A 15,651-nucleotide genomic window follows, 5' to 3' on the forward strand; every position below is an offset into this window, starting at 1 on the left:
ATTTCTAGTTCCTGCCAAGAGAATTTACCCTTTAGATATGAGACTGACTGATTGATTTAAGATAATTGAGCGAACTGATCACTAGTAATAATTGTATAATTATTAAACTACCTACAGGTCCGGAGACTCTAGGATTATAACAACTCCGGTGGTGCCCTGAAACGAGGAAAATTTTGATTTTATGAATATTAAAATTCATAATTGGGTATCAATTCTCAAATTTATTAAATTGCATAACTAAAATTTAGGTCTGCTACAGCAGTAATGTGTTTTGTGGGGTTGCCATGGTCAGGGTGCGAATTATACAGTGACAACCGGGGGGGTCAACTTTTTTTCCAGGTCCAAAAGAAGACCCAGTACAGCACAGACGAGGGCTTCAGTGAACTAAAATGTTACAATGCTTACAATATCCTTGCTTATTTAACTAATCAGTCTGTGGATCAATGAATCAAATTCATTACACCAGTTCATGGCCCATAACACATGACAATTTTTGTAGTCAGAGGTCACCAAGTATTCTAGAACAAAACTGCCAGCAAGTCAGACACACAACAGCAGACCATCATGACCGCTCAAAACAAACCCACACAGTGTTGATACAAAACTAAAGACAGTCTGCATTATTATTTCTAATTGCTAATTTTTATCATTCTCATCAAGTTTAAAATTTCAACTTACTCTTTTTTTTAGCAAATATCTCCTTTCCTTTAGCTCATGTTGACTGTGAAGGATGATATCTGCGTCCAATTAAGCAGTAGTCTGACAAACACTATTGTTGGGGAATTGGGAATTTTTGGGAATTCCAAAGTTAAAATTAATGCCATGTTTATTGTGAAAAGACTCTCAAAAGACTTCAAATTAAATAAACTCTATATTGATGTAAAAATTTAAATCTACAATAACTAATCCCCAATTTCACTGCTCATGCCTAAACACCAGTGTTAGCTGACAATTACATAAAATATGAAATTACATAGTTATTATGAAATTAATAGGGTGGGCTCTCAGCTAGCTAACATCAGCTAGCTAATTTTAAGTAAAAGAAATGCTAATTACGAATCTCTGAAGGTAGGAAAGTTAAGTGTATTAAAGCAGCTAGATAGTTAACTACTGACATTAACCTGCTGCGTCTCCTGGAGCAGCTGCGCTGCGAATGATGCAGACCAACAAGACGTTAAACTAACATCAATGTTAGGAAATGGTACGGTCCATTTTAGTAGTGTCTAATTCTTGAATATAAGGCAAGAGTATGGGAAATAATTGTAATATTTACAAATACAGGTAAGAAAGACCCCCCTGAACTGTTGGTTTTGCCTCTTTTGGGGCTGGTCCAAGCCTTAACTAGGGGGGTCAGACCCCCCCAATCCCCCCGTAATTCGAACCATGGCCATGGTGGAGCAGGTTGTCCATTAATCGCAGGGTTGGTTGTTCAATATCTGGCTCCTCCTGTCCTTGAGCAAGACTGAAATTTGCTCTGAATGGGCAGGCCAGTACCTTGTATTGTGCAGCCACCAGGATGTGTGTGTGTGTGTGTAAATGAGATGCAAGAAGTGCTTTGAAAGTTAAGGTAGAAAAGTGCTATATAAATGCAGTCCATTTACCACTTACACCAATGGCGAAATACATGGGGGGTGGAGATTAATTGTAGTTATACAAAGTCATGTACTTGTGTGTGTTTTTGAGGTAGTGAACTTTATTATTTTGCATTACACAATTTCATGTCTTACTTTTTTTATCCTAGTTTTACCTGCAGGCACTGCTTAATAAAATGATGGGTTTTTCATTCAAAGCATGAACAAAGTTATAAAAGTCAAAGTCGTTCATTTTTCAGGTTATATTGTTTATTATTTCATTCTCTATTTAAGACACGGTTATGCAGTAAGTTTTCCTTCCCTAACTCCACTGCCAGAGTTAAACTATTCTTGTTACATAGGCCTGTCTGACACACACACACACACACACACACACACACACACACACACACACACACACACACACAGGCCATCTGGCATTAAATATAACTGCGGTTCGTTACAGACACCAGCTGTTGCGACATGCCAGCTCTCAGTATCCACACATGCATTTCTAGCAGTTGAATATTGCATAACCTGGAAAAACAGATCGTTGAAAGCGCTGATTCTGAGGTAGCTACTAAGATATTAAGCTTTTCATATTCCTGGACTTTCAGGAGAGCAACCAAAATGACTCAACAACGTTAGTGTTGGACAGCTTTTATAAAATAATTACTGTACATAAGGTTTATAATAAACAGTAGCTGATCAAGCCTACGGTAAGCAGCCATCAGTACATCACTGTGTTTCCTTCAGAAGTAAAAACAAGATGTGTGATGTGATATGTGATATGTATCATCAAAACTCGAAATAGGGATTATCTTGTATGTTCCAAATTGCAGTTTCATAAGAGTCTTTGATGTCAGTTATTTATATAGTAGCTATCACTTTAAAACAAGTAAACTCTGGAGTTGATAGAGAAAGTCCTCTTCTTTGCTCTTGCGTGCTCTGCAGCTCGCATTCATGTAGTCCCAAGCACAGCGCTTGCAGTAGTTGTACAAATGATGCTCTGCTTTCTTCAGTGTGCTGTTCAGGTCCAGTGTTCCCTGAAGGCTGCACAAAATTGCGAAGGTTTAACACATTCACTAACAAATACACAATCCCTTTTCTTGTGATGAGATTTTCATGTTAGCATACAGACAAACCTGCTAGTAAACTGGATGAGTTGAACATCGTCTCGGCACTGCAGCAGAGAGTCTCTGTTCTCTAGCAGGATGGCTCCACAGATGAAGAGCTCAAACGTGAAGTCAGTGTTGATGGCCTGCAGCTTTGACTTTGAATTGTCCTCTGCAAACATCACAAGGCAAAGACATATACCTATATTAATGTCAGACATTTAACAGAGGTAACCATCCCTCCACATTCAGCCTTTTTTATTCTGCAAACTTGACTGCTGGGTTTCACCTGTGCTGCATTTTCGTGCCAGCCTTTCCTGATAACGGGCTCGGTCTACTTGTTGGGAGATAAGCTCCAGGTGGTCACAACTCAGGATCTCGAACAAACGCAATGCATCACTGTGTTCAAACTCCCTCTGGAAACCCAGAAGAAGCCACCTTAAAGGAGAAACATCATGTGCACACAAAAAAAATATTTGCATGTGGAATAAAAACACATTTAAAGATATATTTAGATGTGGACAACAAAATACAGCCTGGTACTGAAGAGCTATGCAGAGCTACCTGTGGCAGAAGGTGAAGCTCTCCATGTTGTCTGAGACCAAATGAGCATAAAGCTGAGGGTCCAATTCCTTCAACAGGGCTGCCTCCAACTCTAAAAGACATTAAACACTGTCAAATGCTTATACTGCTGAATTAAACTTTTATTCCGGACAAATGTTATTTTAATAAATTTTTTTCATCTGGTTTTCGCCCTGTGTTATGTGATTTTATTTGTATTTTATAGGGTTTTGTCTGAATGCAATCTTCTCCTGACTGGAAAAATACAGACTTGACATATTCAGAATTCTGTACATTATCATGCTTATTATTATCATTATATAGTATTTTTTGGATGAACTCATAACTTATTTATTAACACAGAGCCATTTCTAGCAAGTGCTACTTTTTCTAATTTCAATGTAAATAGTTTGGCAGCCCCCGCGACCCGATCCCGGATAAGTGGATGAAGATGGACGGATGGATGGATAGTTTGGCAGCACCTAGTGGTTTCTTGGTGTTAAACCAAGTGCACAGCATCACCTGACCTCACATCTCAGGAACCCACTTAATGAAGGCAGCTGTGTGAAATGAGAACAGTGGAAGACGCCAGTCTTCAACAACTGCATGTTTTGGTTTAATCTTAGTTTCGTCTGAAGAATTTGTTTATTCCCCCAATGATCTGATGTCTTTCTAAAGGCTTTTTAATTTCGGGAAATATTTGTTTGTTTGGGGTTTTGATTTTGTTAAATGAAGCGAGAGTCAGCCAAAGCAGTTTACTGCTTAACCCAGAACCTGAAACAATCATTTAGTACACCATTCAAACAACCATTAGACCACCCGAACCATTGTGGATCATCAAACAGTGAACAAATCAAAAGACGTCTCTTGAACGGGAATCTCATTTCACCACATATATCTTGGAAACATAAAATTTTTTTTACATAAAGTTGTATTTCTTTTTGGTCATCCCACCTATTTTTCTGCGCAGACCATCAGCCCTGAAGTCCTTGGAGAATTTCTCCATGTAGCAGGAGAAACTCCAGAAGGTGTCGACCTCAGAGTCAAGAATCTCCAGGAACCGGCTGCACAGGTCATTCATTCCTTGGGCATAACTGACCTCTGGATCAACAATCACATCAAGTGGTGCACAGTCAAACATTTAGTGTCTTTAACGGCACAACATGCAGCCGCTTAACTGTCTTATCTAATTAGTTTTGATAAGCCTGAGATGGGCTCATTCTTGTTGTTTACCTGGATGAAAAGCAGCATACGTGATGAGTATATCTCTCAACACCAACAGATTGCCTGAACCTTCCCCTCTGCAGAAACAAAAATAATTACATAAGCAAGCAGAATTAGAAAAACACCTCTGCAGAAACTTTAACTTATCATATGTAATTGTTTGCTTTATCGCTGACATAAAGACGTTATAGGAAATGATGTTGAGTAAGGCAGGTCAAAATTAATCGTAGTTATTTTTCATCAGGAAAACAATTTGAATTAATTTGAACACTTAATTAAATTATCTTAAATAAATGTAATTGAATGGCTTTGACTTTTACATTTACTTTTGAGCAGTTAAGCACTATAAGTGATACAAATTTTCAGATACTTACTCAATCAATTTAAAATTAAGCTCTCCATTATTTATTTTCATTTGACATGTTATTTCCGTACTGTACAAACATGCTTGTATTTAGGAGAAGCAGTCAGACTGTTTCTGGATGGCAGGAGACAAAATACATTTGGTAGCTTCAATTCAGGTTTTTTCATCGGTGAATAAAAGACCAAGAGTCTTTCTGTTAACAAGTAGAAAATGCTGATACTCTGTACACAGCTGGCTGTAAATCATTTAAACAAAACATTAACAAAAATTAAGTTTCTATTTAAAAAATTACATAATCTTAAACTTTGCAGCCTAAACCAGGAGAAAACAATGCCAGAGCTTAGTGCTGTGCAATGATATGGCAGGATTCCTTGTTTCTTGTGAACTGAGTGTCAACTGTGGCCCTTGGTATTACAGTCTTATAACAACATATTAAACCTGCTGAATCACAGTCTAATTCTTTTTGTTCCCTTTCTGGGTCAACTGAGGTGATCCCTTTAAGCTGTTTCAAACTAAATGTCTAGATTTTTACTCCCACAGACTTTATGTCAGGGGTCAGCAATCGAATTCCTGCCTTGCATCATTTATTAAGTATAGCAAATAAAACAAAACAATGGCTCACAATCACTCACTGGTAATAGCTCAGGTCTCTGTTAGTTCGTGGCACGTCTTTGTCAATGATTCGTGTGGCTTCCCGCAGCTCCTCCTCATCAAATGAAACACGCTCAAACAATATCTGGGAACAAGATGTAGATGTAGAGACAAAAATAATTTAACACTATTGATTCTTATGTTAGTGTTGATGTCTTTATTGGAGTCCATAAACTTGAATACACTTATTTTTTAATTATTGTTGTAAGAAATAATAATATATGGGCTTTTGTCAGTTGTTTATTGAGAGTTTCATTCTGTTAAAGAAGCATGTGAACTATCACTATCTGAATGAGCAAATCTATTAGTGCGCACATGTCTACAGATGGAATTGCAAGACAAGACACTTGTTAGTACAAAGACATCAAATTATACCATATGTAAATACACGATAAGCAGTTTGTTTAACATAATTAGATCCTGTTGTGTAACTTCCCTAAACATACTTCACCCCTCCCACTTCGAACTGTTAATCTTCTCTCTTCAACCAAACAAAGCCAAAGAAAATATATTTAATGGAAGCACAGAAATACAAAAAAAGAATCCAGTAGGCAAACAGAAGTACATATAAAATAGAAAAGATGACACTGAAATATATAGACGTGAAACATATATTTGACTTGTCAAACCTGTGCCTGAAGCTCCAAGAAAGCCAGTCTGTCCCTGACCTCCTCAGACTGATCCTGGGTCCGTTGCTGGGCCTGTGCCTGCCTCTGGTCAAAGTACCTGACGGCTGCCACCAGCTCAGCTGGAATTGACATAGGATCATGTAGTTATAGATGTTTTAAAAGGTAAAGGTTGACACATTTGAGAGCCGTATGACTTCCTCCTTTAACATAGAGCATCCATGAGTGTGTTTTTACCATCAGTGCCGTTGAGGTGCATCTGCACAGCTGAAGGTAGGAACTGCTGCCACTTTCTCTTCATGACCTGGTAACGTACGACCAACTGCTCCTGCAGCAGAGAGCGCTCTAAAGCTGTTGAGCTGCACGGGTACATGCCAAACAGAAAACGCCACACCAGGCCGCGCTCAGAGGGAGACACCCCACCTGGATAGGGATCACATAACCTTTTGATCATTTACAGTTATCAACATAACTGACTCACCGGTGATTATTTCAGCTATTATCATTTACTCAAACCTCTCACCACCAGACCAAAACAAACCCTGACAGATAACATGCAAGAAGAAGGGCTTGTTTCAAAATTGTGTGAACTTTACCCTGCTTTCCCCAGGATTTCAGACGAGGATTTGTGATATCTTATGTAATGTTTTGCTCTGCAGGTTCTTTAATCTTTGGTTGCCATGTTTGTAGGGATGGAATGTGCATAAAGGTCAACAGGCCACAGGAAAAGGAGGGTGAGTTTCCACATACCTGCTCACAGATTCAGAGCGATGTTTTATCCCCCAAGAGATCTCCTCTGTGTTCATGTTTCTGTGTCTAATGTGCTGCTGAAACCTTGGGAATTTGATCGATGAAAATTTGAAGATGAGCGACCGTATAAGGACTGTGTTTAGGGGATACTTTAACACATTTATGCCCCCGAGCCACTTCTGAAACACATTTTTTTTTGTCTCACTGAATCTCATGTGATTTTTTCTGATTCTAAGAAATCTGACCAACTCTCTAAATGGAAGTAAGTGTTGTTTTATCTCCAGTAGTCACGCTGGAGTTATTTGCTCGAAGGGGTCTGATGTACAATCAAGTGTTAGATTGTGGCTCAGCTTATGTCTTGACGGAAAGAATCACTTGACATCATCTTAGTCTGTAGGAATGGTCACAGTTAATCTGATAATAAGAAATGCTGGTGGAATTATATTTTCAAATAAATAGAAATCACCATCTGCAATCCTTTCAGCCTTTTATATTTTGTTCAGAATAATATAAGGCTTCATCAAAACAGTGTTTAATGTGAAAACCATAGATGTTACAGATTGAAATGCACCTTCATAATAATCTTTCAAACGTGAATTTCCCTGGATTAGCAAAGACTTTATATGTCTAAATGGGCATTATTGGATTATTTAGGATTTCTGTTTCGCCTCTTGTGACCTCAGAATCATTAGGCCTAGTTTCTGCTGCATTAAGCTCAAACTGAGCCAATAATAAATACTGATGCATGCAACCGTTCTTGCATATGGATAGATGTCAAGTTTGTCACAATGAGGCTATGTAAAGTCAAGCAATAGACGAACATATATATTTATATTTCAAGCAACAGTAAGGTTCAGGTTCAAATATGTGATTAGGAATATTAAGAGATGCTTGAATAGGCTAAGCATGTAATTGCATGTCCTTTGAGCATGCCTAAATATTAACTAAAGGATGCATTTGTTATGTAATTTTCTAGATAGATGTACCGTTTTTGAAAATATGCATCCTCAGTCTTGACTCGTCGACCCTCCCCTCGGCGTCCATGATTCCAGGTAAGGTGAGACGTGCCGTGGACAGAGCAGGAGAGCTGACCGCTGCTACTCCCCTTCGGAAGCGGACATATGACTGGTGACAGTCCGATGAGCTCCTCTCTTCTCCCGCTGTTTCCCGCGGGCTCCCGTTATTCAGATCTTCCATATTCGTGATCACACCACGGACAGGTAAAGAAGAGCTTGCCTGACGTGTCGCATCCACAGAGCCCCACCAGACAAAAAACTGTCCCTGAACAGCACGTCGCTTCCCATCTCCCTTTGCGATCTGGAGCTGAAACCAGCCAGGGGACGGATTTCTTTCCAACAGGGTCCAATCGTTCAAGATCACAAAACTTGAATTGGTTTCAGAGAACCATTTGCAGTCCTATTTACTCACTTTCAGCGATCTGGGGAGTCATATGACTGCACCTTCAGATCCAAGTTTGGCCCACATTCCAGGTGGAGTCCCGACTTGAGTGCCAAAGTTCACATAGGATTTTTGGGAGCACGTCTCACTCCATCTAGTGGTTAGATTTAGCAGCACCTGGCACCAAAAGTTTCCCAGTACATTTCGAATCCCATCACCAGGGAAGCATTCAGATCCTTTACTTAAGTAAAAGTACTTATTCTAGCCTAATATTTTATATAGGACTACAAGTTATGATCGTTTTCATTATAGTTTCATCTGCTGATATTTCTTCTTCTTATTTTTTACAAAATTGATTGATTGTAAAAAAAAATCTGAAAATAGTGGGAAAACGCCATTACAGTAACCCAGAGCCCAAAGTGACACCTTCATAATGCCTTGTTTTGTCTGACCAACAGTCCAGACCTTAACATTATTAACGCTACATGAAAAAATGTAATGTTTTTGCACAAAAAATTACTTAAATGATCATATTAGATGCCAGTTTATTTTCTGTCAAACAACTAATCGTTTCAGCTGTGCTTGTATAAACTGTTGGGTCATTTATAACAAAACATCATATTTTATACAATATCAATCTCGAAATCTAGAAGTAGAATTAGAAAGTGGCATGAAAAGAAAATACTCAAGTAAAGTACTTATAAAGTAAATGTACCTTCACATGTATCCTAAAACAAATCTATCTGTTAGGGTTTTTCATTAGATTTTGAACTAGTTGGAAACAAGAGACCCAAATCTTTTTGAGATAGCATTTTATAAATTTAAAAATGTACTAAGTTCCCTGCGATGGACTGGCGACCTGTCCAGGGTGTACCCTGCCTTTTGCCCAATGTAAGCTGGGACTGGCTCCAGCCCCCCGCGATCCTGAACGCAGGATAAGCGGTTGACGATGGATGGATGGATGGATGGATGGACTTGACTAAGTTCTTCCACGACCCACCTTTAACTAATGGAACAGGCATATTATTCTTAGCAGCTGGAGACTATAGGATAGGTGGCGATGATGCAATGGATAAGACTATGCCTTTGGTGTGACCTGGGTTCAATCCCCCACTGTGACCTATCCCCCATTGTGTCCCTGACCAAGACACTTAACCCCTAGTTGCTCCAGAGGTGTGCGACCTCTGACATGTATAGCAATTGTAAGTCGCTTTGGATAAAAGCGCCAGCTAAATGAATAAATGTAAATGTAACTGCTGGATGTGTAAACAACTATTGGCTAAAAAAAAAAAAAAAGACTATGTACATTAAAAACATTGTGTAAAAAGCTTTTAAAGATAGGCTGACAAGTGTTTCTTGTAAAAACACTAGCATACCCATACGTAGGCCACTGTAACCTATACTAAAAGGGTTATTGTTCCTTCTGGCTGTACTGGCTGCAAAGTTTCCCTTCCTAAGGCAATTTAAACGGACTGCTGGAGACAAAATCAACCGTTGTTGTTTTGAGCAAAAGTATAGTTTAAAGGTCAGCTGAAACAAATATGAGGCTTTAGAGTTGGACAAATCAAGTGGATGTCTATCTTTTAAGTATGACATTCTTTGTGTATGCAGTAATAGACACTGTTTCCAGGCTGAGCTGCAGAACAGCATACCTTAGAAAGATACTATACCTTTGAAATGTGTGTTTTGTCTCCCTCAGACTGCTGAAACCTTAAATTAATTTAGGATGTTGATGGCAGAGATGCCATCAACAAGCAGCACTGGTAGGCCTTTTTTTGAACCACTGAATATTATCCTCAGGTCACAGCACACTTATCCAAGATGATACTAAATAACCAAAAACAAAATTACCCTAATGTAACACTAATAGATGTGTGATAACTTGAAGACTGGTAACACTTAACAATAAGGAAGGCCTTCATACAATTGTGAGTGGTAACTAAGGAATGAGTGAGCACCATGTACTATTACCCAAAGACTTCCTCTGTAGCTTTGCACTTATGAGCTATTGTTATTTTGATAAGTGTAAAGAGGGATTCTCAGACGTATAAATACACTTAAGCTTCAAGTAAATATTATCCTTTTTAACTGTTCATTGTTTGCCCTCAAGATTCTTGATTCGAGTAAAATATTTGCCTTCAAACTCAATGAGAAAATTATATGGTGGTAAGTGTTCACTTTTCTCCTAACTTCCTTCATTTATTTCACCACCACTGAGCAACAGGAAACACACCCAAGAATTTCGCATCAGTGTTAAGATCTAATACATATTGACAAAGCACGAAAAAGTACTACACCTTCCTCTCTGTCCCTCTCACAGTGAGTATTTCCTTCAAGCAGAAAGATAGAAGTGGTTTAACTCCAGGGTTATGTAGTATGTAGACTACCAGGTGTGATAGATACTGCAAACTAGATTAACTGGATTTACTCCTCTTTCAGGATTATGTCATTAAACCCCAGAATGTCATTCTTGGATCAGATGAAGCTGCCGTGTTTGATTGATCTCAGTCTCATATTGATCCTGGCCTCTTTTACAAAAGGTGGGTCACTTATTGTGTTGAGTTAATGTGTTTATTTTGAATTGTATCTAATGAAGTATGCACTTTAATAAATATAAATTGTGGTTTGGTTTTGAACACAGGTGAAACCTGGAATATTTCAGTCGCAGGAAACATAAATACATCATGGGGCTCAGACGTGACCATACCATGTACGTTTACCTATCCGCCCGAACAACGCACTGACAATGTTGAAGTTTACTGGAAAAAACTTGAGAAAAGTAAATTTAATATCAATGACAAAGACAAAAATGCATTTATTTTTCACACGAATGACACATATGTGCTTGACAAGTACAAAGGAAAAACCAAGCTCATTGGAGATAAAGACAAAGGAAACTGCTCTCTCAAGATCATGAAGATCACGGAAAGGATGCAAAATATCTACGTGAGAGTTATAGGCAAGAATGACAACTACAGTTTCAACAAAAACTTAGTCTCCATTTCTGTAATTGGTAAGAATTTAATTAAAACAATTGAATTATGATTCAAATTATGTTTATATTCTTGAGTAAGGGAAATAATTTCTACTTCACACGTTTCTCCCAAATTGCCAGGTATCGAGTCAGTAACTCTTGACCGAGGTATAACATTACATTTTTTTTACTCTTTCACATTTATATGTGTTTCTGTACCCAATTTGCTAAAAGGCTGCATTTTGTTTCCCCAATAGTTCTAACAAAAAAGTACCACAGAGTAAAATGTAACTATAATGAAAACTGTGACAAACTAATTTCTTTTTTAGATATAACACCTGTAAGCACAATATCAAGCCCAATATCCACCATTGAAACAACAGAAAGTAAGTTGTGTACAAAGTTTGTTTCTCAGGACTGTTTCAGACTAATGTTCAATATGTCAACATCTGTAAATAAAATGGCTTTTCACAGGAAAAGTAATTTTTCTTCACAGAGAGTATGAATTCATCACAAATGTATCTGGCCATCTTTATACCAGTTGCTGCACTTTTGATCATTATTTTTGTCACTGGAATTGTCCTCTACATAAAATGCAAAAGGTAACTACACTTTTAGCTCATTTGTAAATTGAGTGTGGGGCTTGCAAATAGCAAAATTACTTTTGTTTCATGACTGATCCTTGTGTTTTCTTAACATAAACAATCTGCAGATGTTTTATAAAATGTAAAGTAGAGATTTTTTAATGAGGTAATTAAACTTTTTTGTGGAAAAGTAACCCATATCTACACAAATTATTTGAAGTATAAAATATATGGCATAAAACAAGGGTGTCATTTTGTGTCATGATTTGATTCATAATCATGTCCAGCAACACGTCTCATAGAAATAACCTATTTTCACAGGTCGCAGTCATTCACCAGGCAGGAATCTGGATATTATGCAAATTTTAGCACAGCATCATCAAACCAAGTCAAAAGGTGTGTTTCATGACACAATGGTTTAGCCGCTAAACACATGAAGATTGAAGTTGACTTTTGATGGTAGAGAAAATAGTTATTACACCAGATGCGTGCATGTGAATTGCAACACATCTTCTGTTATATTAGAATTCATACAGGTATTTTTTGTCTTTTCAGAGAACCTTTTAGCGAAAAACAAGACGACAAGAAACTTCCTGAACCAAAGGCAATTGATGAACCTGTCTACATCAACATTGAGGTACAATACCCCCACTCAGTTGGGTTTTAATAACCCAACAAGATGGTAACTAAGACAAGACCCTCTGACAAATCCCATAACTTTTATCAACTAAAGCTAACCTTAAAGGTGCCCTGTGGAGCTTTCTTAAAACAAGCAAAAGCTATGGTCACATTCTGTGTTACTCAACAAAACATGATGTGCTTATCTTTCAGATTCAGAACATTTTGAATGTAGTTTTATCCTTCTTCTTCTTCATTGCCTTTGCTTGATCATTATCTTGGTGAGACAGCACTGGCAGAAATTAATATTGCATCAACCTGCATGCTCATCCTCACGTACAAAATGGGGAGCCACCCATAGAAAAACTGCTCCATACTGTGAGTAGAGGTCTAAAACTCCAGAGGACACCTTTTAAAGACCCAACTTCTGTCTTTGCAGGCCCCTCCAGGTCAGATGGATCAAAGAATGGATCACACAGACAACATATATGCAAATGTGGATTATTCAGATAGGGGAAAAGCGGCACCTCACTAATTTTAACATTTTAATTTTAAAATGAATTTGATATATCTGCATTGATTTGCACACATGCTCATATATATATATGATATATATTTGTGTGTGTGTGGGCGGCATGGTGGTGCAGTGGTTAGCCTCACAGCAAGAATGTCGTGGGCTCAAACCCTTTCTGTGTGGAGTGTTTCTGCATGTTCTTCCCGTATCTGCGTTCTCTCCGGGTGCTCCGGCTTCCTCCCACTGTCCAAAGACATGCGGCCTAGGTTGATTGGTGACCCTAAATTGTCCTTAGGTATAAGCGTGAGTGGTTGTTTGTCTATGTGTGGCCCTGCAATGGACTGGCGACCTGTCCAGAGTGTACCCTGCCTTTCGCCCAGTAGGATGTATGACAATAGTGTTATTTAATCACAAGGATGAAAGGATGCACAGCTCCCTCTAAGAAAGATACACACAAAGATACACAGACACACAAAATCATGCCTGTAAGTAGTCATCACAGCAGCCTTGTAGAGATTGGGATGTTGAACAACCCAGTTATCAAACCACACCACAAAACAACCACAAAGAGAGACAAAACCAGAAAGAGACATGACATGACCACAAGGAGATTAAAAATGACCACAATGAGATGGAAAGCAACAAGAAAGACTCATCTCTTACAATAGAGTCATACTAGGAAGGGATGTCTTGAAAGCCAGTGTGGACAGAAAGATTGAAGAGAAAGTTTCCAGAAACCAAGTACTCTTCCAATTTACATACAGAATGCATTTCGTTTACCCTTTTGTTAAGGTACCTAGCGCACTGTCCTAGAACTTAAAAGTGGAGCTAGAAACACTGCAGTCCATCGATTGTTAAAAGGAATCGTCACTTCTTGCGCAACAAATGACTCACAAACCTGCCTTTTTTAAATATCCCATCGATTAAGACAACGCTTGCTGCCTGGAGCCTCTTCTCAAACAAAGCTTGTCTCTTTCTTGTAATAAAGAGGCCCATGCCGTGAACAAATAACACAAAGCCTTTAATGTCTTCCGTTGTGTTCTTGTGTTCCTTTGTTTACTGCAGCTAATACTATCCGATAACAACCCTGCATTTACTCTCTACAATGGAAACTCAAACAGATCTATGGTTTAGGTACATGCTGGTATGGGTTATGTATAGGTAAAGAATGGTCAGGGTGGTCGGGTGGTTTCATGTAACATGTCTCACATTTATGCAGGACACTAGAGATTGTGTCCCTTCACAGACCTGCAATTAATGTTCATTATTTTGCTTTTCACGGTTACTTTTTGGGGCTTATATGTTACAGTACAATAAACACTGAGGCTCAAAAATGTTAGCATGCCAATGTTAGTGCTGTACTTCCCCACTGAGTGATACAGGAAAGGATATCAAGAATGTAGCCCATCAGTTTTGCAAGTTTATCTCATGATGCGAGTTGTGTTTTCTGTGGAATTTATTAATGTTGTCTTCTAATGTAGCCAACGCACCCATGGAGAGAGGAGTCAAAGTCTGTATATCTTCACTTGACACATTTTGGGTTTAGTGAAATGATACACAGTGTTTTTTTCCAGTCTTTCTCAATGTGTTTGCCAGTTCACTTCTTGAGTCATCTGTGCTGGAGCTGAAACTTCTGTTTTCTTTTCTAATTCAGTTTCCTATTGAGTAATTACTTGTGATGTGACATTTAATTTATCTGCTGTACCAAAAATAAAGGCTTAAAAGTGGATGTCATCGCTTGTCCTTAGTGATTTACAATGTTTACTTCTCTTCCACTGCACTTTAAGTTATGTTCTAAACAATAACCAACTGTGTAAACGCACGTGGTAAATAAAGTGGAAGTTAGTAATGCTGTTAGTGTTGCCACCTGTCTTTTTTCTTCCATTTTGGTGAGAAGTTGCAGAGGTATCTTGCACTCACTCCCTCTAATAATTCCTATGATACAGACTCATGCTGAGCTATTCTGAATGTAAGGAAATTCAACAATATGCACGTATCAGTTGTTGTGTTACAGTTTTTCTCAATTGCTTGAACACATTTCTTGAAATTTTGCCTCTTTTTCACGAGACTCTAAACACAAATGCAAAACTTCTCACCCAATTCCCCAAACATCCTTTTTTCAGATCAAAATGAAGCTTTCCACTCAAAACCATTCAGTCTTGCTGAAAATATTGACCTTTAGTTCAATAGCCTGGTTATAGTGTTCAAGCAATTGAGAAAAACTATAATATGACTGAATGTGCTGTACTTTGTTCAATTATTTAATGATCACACACATTTTACCACGCACATGACAAGATTTTGTTGAGGAATATGATTTTATCAACCTTTGTTGTATCAGTGTCCTGGACTTTGTACTAGCTTATCATCATATGTGAGAGACTGCTGTCTTCCCAGGGTTCCCAGTGACTCTCATTCTGTTTCCAAGTGTGGAATTTCAACAGTGGAATTAATTTCATGTGACAGACTAAACTTACAATTGCTCCTATAGAGTCTCATGTTGTAAAACAACAAGCTGTAAAACATTACAAACCCATTTAGTCATGTTAACTTACTTCTTCTTTTTAACTCAAAGACCTCTGACAAGTTTTAGATTTTAAACTCAACTGCAAAAGTTAAATTTGCATTAATTCATTGTGTTGGCTATTTGAAACTTTTATCGTGCTGATTGAACTTGTGTATGTTATCAGTTGAAAAAAAT

The 15,651-nt window shown here is 38.1% G+C and overlaps 2 protein-coding genes across 2 annotated transcripts; one reads left to right on the plus strand and one right to left on the minus strand.

The window, feature by feature from the left end:
- Window positions 1-1,819: 1,819 nt before the first annotated feature.
- On the minus strand, window positions 1,820-8,321 carry si:dkey-238d18.4 (TBC1 domain family member 15). The gene is made up of 10 exons (XM_046044208.1): window positions 7,849-8,321; window positions 6,350-6,535; window positions 6,116-6,234; window positions 5,468-5,571; window positions 4,481-4,548; window positions 4,202-4,348; window positions 3,251-3,341; window positions 2,976-3,124; window positions 2,717-2,858; window positions 1,820-2,624 (listed from the first exon to the last, which is right to left on the minus strand). Exons 1-10 carry the CDS (start codon window positions 8,057-8,059, stop codon window positions 2,456-2,458), a joined length of 1,386 nt encoding a protein of 461 aa, XP_045900164.1. The 5' UTR covers window positions 8,060-8,321; the 3' UTR covers window positions 1,820-2,455.
- Window positions 8,322-10,547: 2,226 nt separating this feature from the next.
- On the plus strand, window positions 10,548-14,679 carry LOC123967882. Its single transcript, XM_046044222.1, has 9 exons — window positions 10,548-10,579; window positions 10,700-10,800; window positions 10,902-11,273; window positions 11,376-11,402; window positions 11,564-11,620; window positions 11,731-11,836; window positions 12,140-12,214; window positions 12,374-12,455; window positions 12,876-14,679. The coding sequence occupies exons 2-9, from the start codon at window positions 10,704-10,706 to the stop codon at window positions 12,969-12,971; spliced, it is 912 nt and encodes a 303-aa protein (XP_045900178.1). The 5' UTR covers window positions 10,548-10,579; window positions 10,700-10,703; the 3' UTR covers window positions 12,972-14,679.
- The last annotated feature ends 972 nt before the right edge of the window (window positions 14,680-15,651 follow it).

This window comes from Micropterus dolomieu, linkage group LG03 (genome assembly GCF_021292245.1).
Source record: "Micropterus dolomieu isolate WLL.071019.BEF.003 ecotype Adirondacks linkage group LG03, ASM2129224v1, whole genome shotgun sequence".
NCBI classification, from domain to species: domain Eukaryota; kingdom Metazoa; phylum Chordata; class Actinopteri; order Centrarchiformes; family Centrarchidae; genus Micropterus; species Micropterus dolomieu.

Coding starts and splice junctions, on each gene's coding strand:
- si:dkey-238d18.4 (XM_046044208.1), bottom strand. CDS start 8,059: ATGGAAGATCTGAATAACGGGAGCCCGCGGGAAACAGCGGGAGAAGAG. Junction 4,549..5,467: donor AGAGACCTGAGCTATTACCA/GTGAGTGATTGT, acceptor TTGTTTCTGCAG/AGGGGAAGGTTCAGGCAATC. Junction 2,859..2,975: donor GGCACGAAAATGCAGCACAG/GTGAAACCCAGC, acceptor TGATGTTTGCAG/AGGACAATTCAAAGTCAAAG.
- LOC123967882 (XM_046044222.1), top strand. CDS start 10,704: ATGTCATTAAACCCCAGAATGTCATTCTTGGATCAGATGAAGCTGCCG. Junction 11,403..11,563: donor GTCAGTAACTCTTGACCGAG/GTATAACATTAC, acceptor TTTCTTTTTTAG/ATATAACACCTGTAAGCACA. Junction 12,456..12,875: donor CTGTCTACATCAACATTGAG/GTACAATACCCC, acceptor CTGTCTTTGCAG/GCCCCTCCAGGTCAGATGGA.